Source organism: Typha angustifolia, chromosome 7 (genome assembly GCF_048772165.1).
Source record: "Typha angustifolia cultivar Huaian chromosome 7, ASM4877216v1, whole genome shotgun sequence".
Classification (NCBI taxonomy): Eukaryota; Viridiplantae; Streptophyta; class Magnoliopsida; order Poales; family Typhaceae; genus Typha; species Typha angustifolia.
This window is the reverse complement of record NC_133245.1, coordinates 13,415,330-13,426,596: the sequence shown is the minus strand read 5'-3', so window position 1 is coordinate 13,426,596 and position 11,267 is coordinate 13,415,330. Positions and strand designations below refer to the sequence as shown.

The 11,267-nt window shown below is 36.2% G+C and overlaps 1 protein-coding gene across 4 annotated transcripts; it reads right to left on the bottom strand.

The window, feature by feature from the left end:
- LOC140762506 (uncharacterized) lies at positions 1-10,597 on the bottom strand. 4 transcript variants are annotated; one of them, XM_073100356.1, is made up of 17 exons: positions 10,338-10,594; positions 8,894-9,300; positions 8,693-8,814; positions 8,271-8,413; positions 7,601-7,902; positions 5,819-5,877; positions 5,632-5,726; positions 5,420-5,522; positions 5,229-5,323; positions 5,084-5,146; positions 3,369-3,444; positions 3,163-3,271; positions 1,501-1,613; positions 1,090-1,148; positions 825-933; positions 360-741; positions 1-275 (listed from the first exon to the last, which is right to left on the bottom strand). In XM_073100356.1, exons 1-16 carry the CDS (start codon positions 10,340-10,342, stop codon positions 607-609), a joined length of 1,995 nt encoding a protein of 664 aa, XP_072956457.1. In that variant the 5' UTR covers positions 10,343-10,594; the 3' UTR covers positions 1-275; positions 360-606. The 4 variants fall into 4 exon arrangements, with proteins under 4 accessions (XP_072956457.1, XP_072956458.1, XP_072956459.1 ...); XM_073100357.1 differs by having other exon boundaries at positions 10,429-10,593; XM_073100358.1 differs by lacking the exon at positions 1-275 and having other exon boundaries at positions 603-741; positions 1,094-1,148; positions 10,338-10,597.
- Between the last annotated feature and the right edge of the window lie 670 nt (positions 10,598-11,267).

The following is an 11,267-nucleotide window of genomic DNA, read 5'->3' as shown; positions in this document are numbered from 1 at the left end:
TAGGTGATCAAATAAAAAAGTTGGTCTGTTAAACTTCTCGTAACCCAACAAAGTCTAATTATAGAAAACAAAATAGGTCTGTTAAACACCCAGCCCCATTAGCATAGTTATTAGCGCCACAACTAAACCAAAGAACATGTAAGAGAAGAAATTATGAGATGCTTGCTAACTAAACCATTCAGGTTTCTACAGGTTACCAAATGGGAAATTCTGTAGGAGCTTTCATCACCTATACAGCATGGAAGTTTGTCGAGCAGCAGTTCCATCTTTCAGATCTGTATGTACAACATGTCAGACTTTAATCAGGTCAACAACCAAACTCATACAAAAACCACAAGATTATATGGAAAACCTGGTACCAGATAAGTTTGACTTGTCGTGGCAAAAAGGATATTGATGTTGTAGAGGGTTCCCTCTGCCCGCCGCTCAAAGAAACAATGACAACTCAGGAGTTTACAAGGATCATTGGTCACTTGCAACTACCTTCACGAAATCTTCCCGCAGTAAAACAAGCAAACTAAGCAGGTTTTTTTCTTGTGAATGATTTAAGATTTTCTAGGCACCTCAAGCAAGTAATAACCAGATGCAACTTAGAGGAGAAGACCATCAAAGAATGGATGTGACTCGAACTGAGTGGTCTGCTGACCCAGTTATAAAAACAGAAAGTGTTGGATGCCAATCCACACTTGTAATAGCAGCACTGTGGGCAAGTGTTCGCAGACCACTCATATGTCCTTGTACCTAAGCAGAAATGTGAATATTTTTGAGTTGCCTCAACCATTTAACAATACTGACGATGGAAAGAAAAAGATACTCTTGAAGACCTGATATATGGGGGATCTGACCAAACCAGATGTTACCAACAATCTCCTGCCACTAGAATCCAGGGCTATTTCATGCCTACATTTATTTAAGCTCTCCGGATAGCAAAACCTATCAAGAGAAAGAGGTAATATTGACAATCATTTCTGCTGGTTTATTGTATAATGTATAATGTATAAAATTGTTACAACTATCGATTAGAGACTAAAACTCATGCAATTCTTTCAGAACGAAGATTTGACATTGTTCATAGTGTGCAAATAGTACCTACTGCAGTCTCTTGACCAAAGAATCTGGCCTTGGTTTTGCAAGCTCCATTCAAATATCTGAAAGATGTAAATATACCAGAGCTTACATGGCTGGAAACAAAAACTTTAGATGGCAATTAGACATGGAACTTATATCAGATGCTTCACATTACATAGACCTGTCAAATCCATTGTGCTATTTAACATAACTCTTTAAACCACAGTAGATAAGTCGGCTTATTTACTGCACAGATGAAGCATAAGATAATTGCAAGAGTTGATAAGCTAACATTGTACAACATTTTTGACAGTAGAATGCAGAATTTTGCAGGTCTTTTAAAATTAACAGCACAGAAAACCATCAAATGTTTCTGAGAATATTTCAATATGGAACTTGCCTACTAGAGCAAGAAAAAGGATAAGTACTTGCCTTTCCATCAGATCCTAAAGTGAAGATGCTAGTCTCATCAGGTCCAAATAGAACTGAACTTACAGCTGAGTCATGGGCAGGCCATCCCGTGATTTGCAGGCCAGCAGACATGTCTTTTGGCTTGTTAAGAAACCCTTAATAAGTAAGAACACTGTTTAACTTCTTAAACATCGTATCATAAACTATGCTTGCGCTGTAGCTTGAACATTGACAGAAGAGTAAAAGATATCATGCTTGAATAATCAAATGCAAAACATTCAAACATTCTATCACATATGACTTCCCATTATATATGACTTCCTTCTAGTGTTTATAACCAAGTATCAAGGTTGGTCAGTAGTGTTATATAACACATTATGCAGGCAGAAGGAATTAAAACAGAGAATTATCCAATTAGCTTGTAGGTTTCCCTGTTCACACGGACTTGTCTAACAAAATAGCTGCCATGAACTTGCCAGAGTGTCTGAGTCACCTATGTTAAGAGTCCAGCTCATTGTTCTTGATTAATATTTTAACCATAAAGTAGTTGACTAGTTCAAGAATTAATCAAATAAATGTCAGAAAACCCATGTTATATAACAAATTAAATAACCATTTTCCTTAGTATTGTGGTTTGAAGTTTCACTCTATAAGGAACAGTAACTGCCGAAGTTTAATAAAATCTAAAGCTGAAATTAATTGGTTAAGATCGAAACTATCAAGATTTCTGGTTTTGACATTTATTTTGGACAACATAGGTGGGGCTTTTGCAATTTAATTGCCTTTTGTTTTTCAACTTAGCATATAAAACTAAGTGGATATGTTCCTATAGTCAATACACATTTTGTTAAAGTAGAATGCGCATAATTTACATTTGCGTTGCACATTAGAGTCTATTATTACAAATCGAAAAATCAAATGCAATTAAATTGCAAAAGCCCCCCACATAGGCTAAACCATTCTGTTTCGACATAAAATACTTGTTTTTTCTAGGGGTTAAAACCAAAAACCAAATATTAAAACCATAATGATGTCATATTATACAAACAGTGTGACAATTTATCTTTTGAAAACTTAAATTTAATAAGCATGGTCAATCTTGATATAAGTTCTGCCTATGCAATTCAAGCACCATCTGACATCTGTCAAGATCTGCAATATTTTGTGCCATAACCCATATATTTACTTGTGGTACGTGGGCATGCTAGGCAGTGGTCAGCACAGCATAAGTCAGCATGCGAAGCATTGAGCATGCTAATGCTCCAGGGATGCAGCACTGCACATGCTAACAATCGGCACAAACTACATGACTATATGTGATGGCATGCTTCGCAGAAGTCAGCTCAACAAGGCATTAGTCATACATCATCATGTACAGCATACTTGCCAACCAACACAGTGAAACATGCAATAAAAAACAGTACCCATTTGGCATACCCACTGGACATGCTAGCAGGTCATCAGTATGCAGAGGACACTTCAGAACTGTTAGACCAGGAAAGCCAATTGTGTGTTAGACATGATATCATGATTCTTTGCAATTAGACTTCAAGATAAGAACTCTAAATGTGCACAGGTTAGAAGCAACAAAAAGAAGCAGCAACAAATAAGGCTAACCATATTAATTATTAAATAATATCTGTAAGTGCCCTAGATAAATACAAAAGCCATAATCAAGGATACCAAACATATGAATCATTCCATCTGTTGCAGAGGCTGCTAAGATTTTTCCATTATGATTGAAACATAATGAAGTGATTGCTGGTGGATCCTCTCCAAGAGGAAGGACTGTCTTCACAAGTTTAAAAAAAAAAAAACATTCATCTATCAAACATCTATTTGATTGAATCCTAGTTTAAATTAGAAGGAATATTTTACAAACAACATACCGTGGCCTTCCATGTCTTCATACTCCAGGCTGTTAAAGAAGCGAAACCCACTTTGTCAAGGTTACTTGAGCCATGCCTAAAAGAATTTCATGAAAACAGTACAAGAGATCAGTACAGTAAATAGGATTAATACCAGAAAATTATAAGCAATGTCATTTATCAATTAAAATTTTGATATATCACAGTTCAAGAAATCAAAAGGAAATAGCTCAACATTATTGGTATCGACATGACAGAACTCAACCAAAGCAGGAATGAGCATTATAAGGACAAGCTCCTTTTAAAAAGTCTCAACATACTTAGCATGTAGCTCCTACAGATTACAAAGAATAAGCCTTTTTAGTCCCAACTATTGGGGCATGTTTTATCATTTATGGATCATTTCCTCCCTTTACTTGCCAAATTAAATGTTATGTCATTTCTTACTACTTTCTACATGCCAGTTTTCGTCTTCCCTTCTGTCTTAAGGCACATTTAAATCACTTCACCATACGACTGCATGTATAGTCTTTGTTGGATAAGTATGAACCATCTCAATCGATCCTCGGAAAGTTTATCATCTATAGATATTGCCCTTAGTTTCTGTTGGATACAAACTTCCTGAAGTATCAGCTTTTGCTTATGTTGTTTCCTAATTGACCAACGTTTTGTTTCCCAAAACTATTGCACAACAAACTAGTCACTTCTCCATTTTAACCATCCTACACTAAATCCATCTGTTGATGTTTTTCTTGATGGTGTCGGCTTCTCCATTTTGATACTTCAATTTAATAAGATATCATTATACTGTTCTGCACCAACTTATTACAAAACCATTCCTCCATTAATCTAGCTTAGATTTTTAGTCAGATCTTAGGTTCATCAATCAAAATGATGCCAAAGATAACATTACCGATAGTTCTTTTTTGAGTAACCTCACTTAATGCCATTATAACAAATGCAAACAATTAATTGCAGGTTCCAAGGTTTCAGCGTCATGGCACAAGGGCATGGAGCAGTCTTGCCATTAGTCAGGCGGCACAGGTAGTGACAGAGAGCACAGCATCCCATGCCAACATAGGATGAGAGAATACCACCAAGGGGGGAGAGAGTACCAAACGGAACAAAATGCCAGGGAGGATAGAGGGAAGGACAACAGACATTGCAGTAGTCCACATTATTGCAATTCCAGGGAGAAGACAGGGAAAGAGTGAGACAAAGCCGATGACCAAGCAGTGAGAGTTGAGGAAATAAAAGGTACAAAATAAAATCCAGCACGATCCAAAGGAAAAGCAAAGCAACGGGAACCAAATGGCATATGCCTCCGTCGTCATTACATTCCTCAAAGACTGGAAGTTCTCAATTTGATACCACCTCAGTGACACTAGGTGTGCTTCCCTGCATGCACAGGGCACTACAGTCTACAGAACTTAAAACGATTGCTTGATGAACCCTTTTGCTGCAAGAAATCCACAAATGGATTTCCAACCATCCTATCACTATTAAGAGATCTGTCACAAATATCTTTAATAGCATCATTTGGCAAACTTTTCTTTCTGCAAAATAACCTACCATGATTTCATGCCAGGTGCCAACATTTATCACTTGTCAGTAATTCCATATAATGGGTAGTCTTCAAATTTATTTTGAAGCATTTTAAACCTTCAAAGTTTCAGTTCCTTGTGAAATCGATATTAATTAAGATGAAGTAACTTTGGACAAAGTTCTCAGTTTACCGTCTTGATGCGGCTGCGGAGACAAAAATTGGTTCTACAGGGCTACACTTCAGGTCCAGGATACTGCACAAATTTACAAGTGATTAATATTCATTAGTTCATAATTTAAATAATTCACAGCCTGAAGAAAGATATTTGAAAGAACCTCGGAAACTCTTTTGTTGTACTGAGATCACAGACAACTCTCTTAGCATCAGCATTCCAAGCTTTAATACCCCCATCAGCTGTGCCTATGAGCAGCTATTGTCAAAAGGAATGAACCCAAAATATAAATTGTCATAGTTTTTTTCCCCAAAATGAACATAAAACTTTGAATATGAATTTATTGTGCCATACCAAACGATCAGATCTGCATTCCCAATCAAGGGCCATTATTTCAGCTCCACAGTATATAGTAGCATTTCTTGATGATGGTGTTGATGAATCATACGTCCATATCCTTCAACAGGAATCCAGAATAGCAAAAATTTTACTCAATAACTTAAGCTCATGGCAATATGAAATCTTTCTTATAAGTACAAAATGTTTATACACAATAGCATATTCACCTGACAGTACCATCAGTCGAAGCGCTGGCAATGTTGGTTCCAGATGCAGAAAATCGGCACCGACTAATTGGACTAGTATGCCCTAAGAATGTTTCCTGAAAGCATGAGACTTCCAATATAAATTTATTTAATAAATAAAATGAAACTAGACGTATAGTAAAAGAGTTCTTTAAGTACAGTAGCTCACTTGAAAATCCACTTTCACTTCAGGGAACTCTTCTTCTCTCATTAAATCATGTTTGCTTTCTGCAACATCACATCATATTGAAATAAATTAAAGTATCTTAAATTGAATGAGAAGTATCAACTTCCAAAAGATCCATTTGATAAAAAAAAAATGTAAGCATTAACAGAGAGAAGGTTTATTGATTCTTAAATGATAAAGGAACAAAGACTCACAAGATACATGGAATATTCTTGGTATCCATTGTTCATAAATATACAAGAATGTGATTTCAACTGTTAAGTAAAACTTGCATCAAGATATTAAGAGATGCAACCACAGCAAATAGGCACTGGACAAAAACAAAAGGACCACAAAAATACATAGAACAGAGATAATATACAAAGTTACTCAGCTAATAATAGTATGATAACTGAAGGAAATTGTAGTTCCAACAGAAATTGGTTATTTCATATCAGAAGGTCTAAGTATTTACATGTTCCAAACTTAGATAGAAATCTGTTCGACTAAAACGGTTCAAATACATGTTACAAAAGTGTGCCCATCTTATTGTAAGAATCCCAAATATTGGCAAAAACTAAAGTTTAAGTGTATGCTCTTAGGAGGAATACACATGCCCTATAATTTAATAGACAGTTACTAACAATGTTTTAAAAGGCAGTTACAGATTGCTAATGGTCACCCCACCATATAGCGCCCACAGAAGGCAAAAGATGGAAGGCAAGAGCCAAGTCAACCATTAAGACGATCTAGCATTTTTAATATATAAAAAATAAAAAGAAATTATATATGACATATAATATATACTAATATAGCATACTAAAAATTCATAATTTACAACAATAATTTACAACCATAATTACAAAAATGACAAATTAAGTTAATTAACTATATATATATATATATATACCACTCACTAGTATGACAGCTAGTGAAAAGATGACATGCACCCTCACTACTACACGAGGGAGTAAAAACAAAAAAAGTTGTGGATTCTCAATGCAGAGGGAGAAAGAAGAGGGAGCATAAGAAAATAAGTAGAAGAGAGAAAAAGAAGAGAAGGAGAAAGAGGAGCACGGCCTCTCCACTCTCATGAGTCGCCTTGTGTTGGCCGCATTGCCTTTGTGGGGCAACCTGTGCGCTGCCCCGCCAAGGCAACTGCCAAAAACGCCTTCCAAAACTATGGTTATTGCTGTCAAAAGTCGCTGATAATAGGACCACAGTCAGCCAAGGCGATTATGCAGGCAAAACAGCCTGACATGTAACTTCCTAGGCACTACAGATGTAAGAACTCTCTAATCAACTAGGAACCACAAAAGTAACCACAGGTTAGAATTTCGGCAATTGGGCAACCATAGGTACATCAAGAAATTAATATATGCATGATAACAAAGCATTGACCAATACCCTTTTCAAATATTTTTGTTCCACCAACTACTTACATTTAGTCTTTCATAGTGTTCTCTGGAATTCTTTTATGCTCTCATCTGATATTCCATATCTTGGATTAGTACCTCAAAGTTTGCATAGTACATAGACGATAGATTGATAGATCTAAAACAAAATGAGTTTCTTATTATTCCTATAAAAACATAGAGGTCAGAAACATGATATTTCTAAATATGTTTCATAACAACTTAAGTGGCATAACATACCTCAGCAAATTGTTTATATCACGATAGCAAAGAAGAATTGATGAAACTATGATATTGAAGAAAAACAAGGAAGATGACAAGACTTCAAATACAAACTCATACTAAGAAAGTTGAAGGAATAAGGCTGAACCTGGTTGGAAAATCTGGAAAGTTTTTTGAGCAGTGGCACCACTAAGAGGAGATTCCGCTGAACTTAAATTAGGTTTGAACTTGAATGAGGTGGACACCTGGGAGACATTATCTGAAGAAGAAGAGTCCCCATGAGCTCCTAATTTTCTTTCTTCCAGATGAGGGGAAGTAGTGGCCCCAGACTCAACCGAGTTCCTCTTTCCAAGATCACTGCCATTATCCTTCAAAGCAATCTCACCTGACAAATCACTTGTAGAGCTTTTCTCTTGGACTGTGGGCAGTTCCAGTGCAGAAGTAGATAAACTGAATGGCAAACAACAACATACATATGTGGCCCTTGCATTAGACTAAGAAAAAAGCATTTTGCACATTTCGGCAAGAGTAAGATTTTCATTAAAACTCCAATGAATAGAAAAATGATCAAAATAAAGTGTTGAGTTTAACTGCATTACTATATGTGATGCCTGAACAATCTGAAATGCCTACAGATTGCAACTTAAATAATACAAAATTACAAACATGTACCACTCACGAACAGGCATAATGTGGATTCTAAGCAGGTAAGGAGCACTGCTGTCACTGAAGAATAGTTGCAAAGGAAAATATTCATAAAGAACTTGTGTGCAAAACCACATGTAAGGTGCAAATAGAATCTTGCAAGAGATGTTTACCTTCTCAAGCGGAATATTTCAGCTTCTCTTGTCTCTAGCGATGCTTGGAGTTCTGACAGCTTATGATTCAGCTGCTTTATGTCATTTTTCAGATGTTTGACAGTAATCTTTTCAGTGCTTATCTTCAATAGAGCCGGGATTCGTGAAACAATTAAGGAAAACAGCAACGTTTAGGCAGCACATAACTTTAAGACATAATTTCTTTTTCAAATATAACGAAATCAAAAGATACTCTTGAAGTTGGACAAATCAAGAATGGACAACATTCTTTGATTACCTTATACTACACAGAATGTATTTCAGGTTAACTACTAATATCTAACCAGACAGAGAATGGTATCAAGTAATGCCAAAGGAAAGCCACACCACATACTGGGGGTGGAAGAGGATAAAATAATATGCCACATATAATGGAGGATATGAGTACCATTGAACATCTCACTTGAAAAGTTCCTGAATGAAAGAAGCAAGGCATCAAACCATTCCTTCGAGAAGTACACGCGGAATTGAGGATCCAGGCTTGGGTTCTTGAGATAAGGAATAACTGCATAGCATACAATGTAAGATAAGATAGACAGCAGGAAAGATGACAAAAACCAAATTAGGGATATATGATGACACACCAAACCATTGTATCCAATCTTCACGTTTTTGCAACAAATAACTGCCATTTGTACCAAAGAATTCCACTACTTTGTCTTGTCTTCCAGATTTAATAGCATGAATAATATAGTATCGTAATATAGAAAGTTCCAATTTTGATACTGTAGAAAGAAGTATCGTCTCTGAAGATGAAGAGAAACAATGCTTGAAGAAATTTAGCAAGCTAATCAGTTTATCTGCTTGATATTTTGGTACATACACTGAGAAAATCAAATCTAGAATTTTATCTACTTGAAAGTTTCTGCCAATATCTGTAGACAACTCAGATTCAAAAGCTTGCAGCGTACTCGTAAACCCTCTAAAGATAAGAAATTCCCTCACAAGTTCTTCAGCACACTGTATGTTCTCCATCAAAATCCAGTGATTTCTGCAGAGAAGACAGAGATACTAGCACCATAAAAATTAAGTCCAGGTTGTACTAAGTACAATAGCTTTAATATTTAAAAAGGAAAACTTTTAAGTTGATGAAATTTGCATAAATTCTCTAAGTAATTAAAGAAATCAACTGAAACTTGTCCTATATTGTGGAGCTTGTATTTTAAGATCATATTTCAAGTATTAGTTAACACAGAATCAAGAATCCTCTTCTGATCATATTTGAACCAACAGAAGATTTTTAAAGGAAGATGTAACCCTCTGTATATTGCAAGAATTATTGTAACGAATCTAAAAAAATAAGATGTAAGAATAAACATTATATAGTGAGACATGGACATCAGATAGGGATCACATAGTGCATTCATATGAAAAAGTGAAGCAATCCAAGTTGATGGTTCCATATGAGGTAGACAGCCGAGATGGACTTCAGGAATTATAGCATAAAATGGCATGATACTCCTACATTCATGGAAATCTTGCCTGAAAACAAATCAAAATTGAGGAACAGAATCCACATGACCTGCCTGAAAAGACAGGGCTGAGGTTCTGGGCATTGAGGGTGATTGTTTCTGCCCAGAACTGGCTCATATCACCTAAGAAAAATCAACTAAAGTGATCTGAGAATAGCAAAGGCATACACCTAAACGACGACATCACAAAATTATTACGTCGATGAATGCCTGGTAATAAAAAAAGCAGTCACACTATGCTAAGTGCTACTTATCCCTAAATAGCTTTTCTTTCCATCTTAACAGGAAAACCGTACTATTACTCCTCTTGCACAAAACCTATATTCTCCATAATCTAAGCGGCCAAAGCCACTCTTACTTATATCCCTACCGTAGATCTACATGCCCTCATCCCAATCACAAACTAAGCAAAAGCAAAATTCCACGGCCCAGCGTTCAAAAACAAAAACAAAAAAAATCCCTCAAATTGCCCATCGCTCACGCTTAACATCTCAAATGAAACGTCTTAGGCGTCTTCGAATCAAAACTTCCGGAAATTCGCATAATAATTTCTCACCGCATATCATACTCGAGAACCCGGCATAGAAGAATTTCTACAATCCACCAGATTACGTAAGGAGAAGCACTTGAGATCGAATTCTCTTTACCAATTCGAATTCGTTTAACACGAAAATAAATCCCTCGAAGCTCCCGAGATCGATGGGAGTTCGGGAGCAGCGCGGCTGTTGCTTGCGCGAGATGCCCAAGCTAAGCTGGGGAAGAAACCTAGAGCGCTTCGGTCGGGACTTTGGTTAACCGGTTCCAGCGGGGCTGGATCTATCGGTCTACGTATATTTCTTGGATTTCCATCTCATGGAGTCATTGATTCGGATCGGGTCGAGTCTTACATAGCTAAGCGCCTAAGCCGGAAATTATATTTAAATTCAAGTTGGAATTAGATCAAATTGACCAAAAAAAAAAATTAAACAATTTGGGAACTTTATCTTTTGCTCCTAACGCGATATTTTACTTTTAATACATCAAAAAATACTTTATTTTTACCTCAAAATTAAAATTTTTTTAAATTCCTTAAATACTCCTCATTTTACGTTAGAAGTTTATTTCTTTTTTATTTTTACTCTAATTTTAGTTAATTTATTTAAAAGTATTAACTCGTTTATACGGTTAATGACAGTTAATCAAACAAACGCCACGGTGTTTGCAAGGCATGAAAAGAAAATTGCAGTAATTAGATTGGTAAATACTCGTTTGGTAGGAGCCAAAGGGATAGTGCTCACTTCTCAGATTCCATTAATTTCTATCTTAATTATGTTCTCATATGTATTTCTCGCGGCAGCGGCAAGAAGGTAGGTCGCGTGTTGCCCATGTAACTACGGTTTACTCTATCGTTCGACAAAATGCCTGAGAGAGAGGATGTTTTGTCGACTGCACGCTTGGCGCTGATTTGATGGCATTTTGGCAAACAGTCTTCCATTTGGATCTAAAT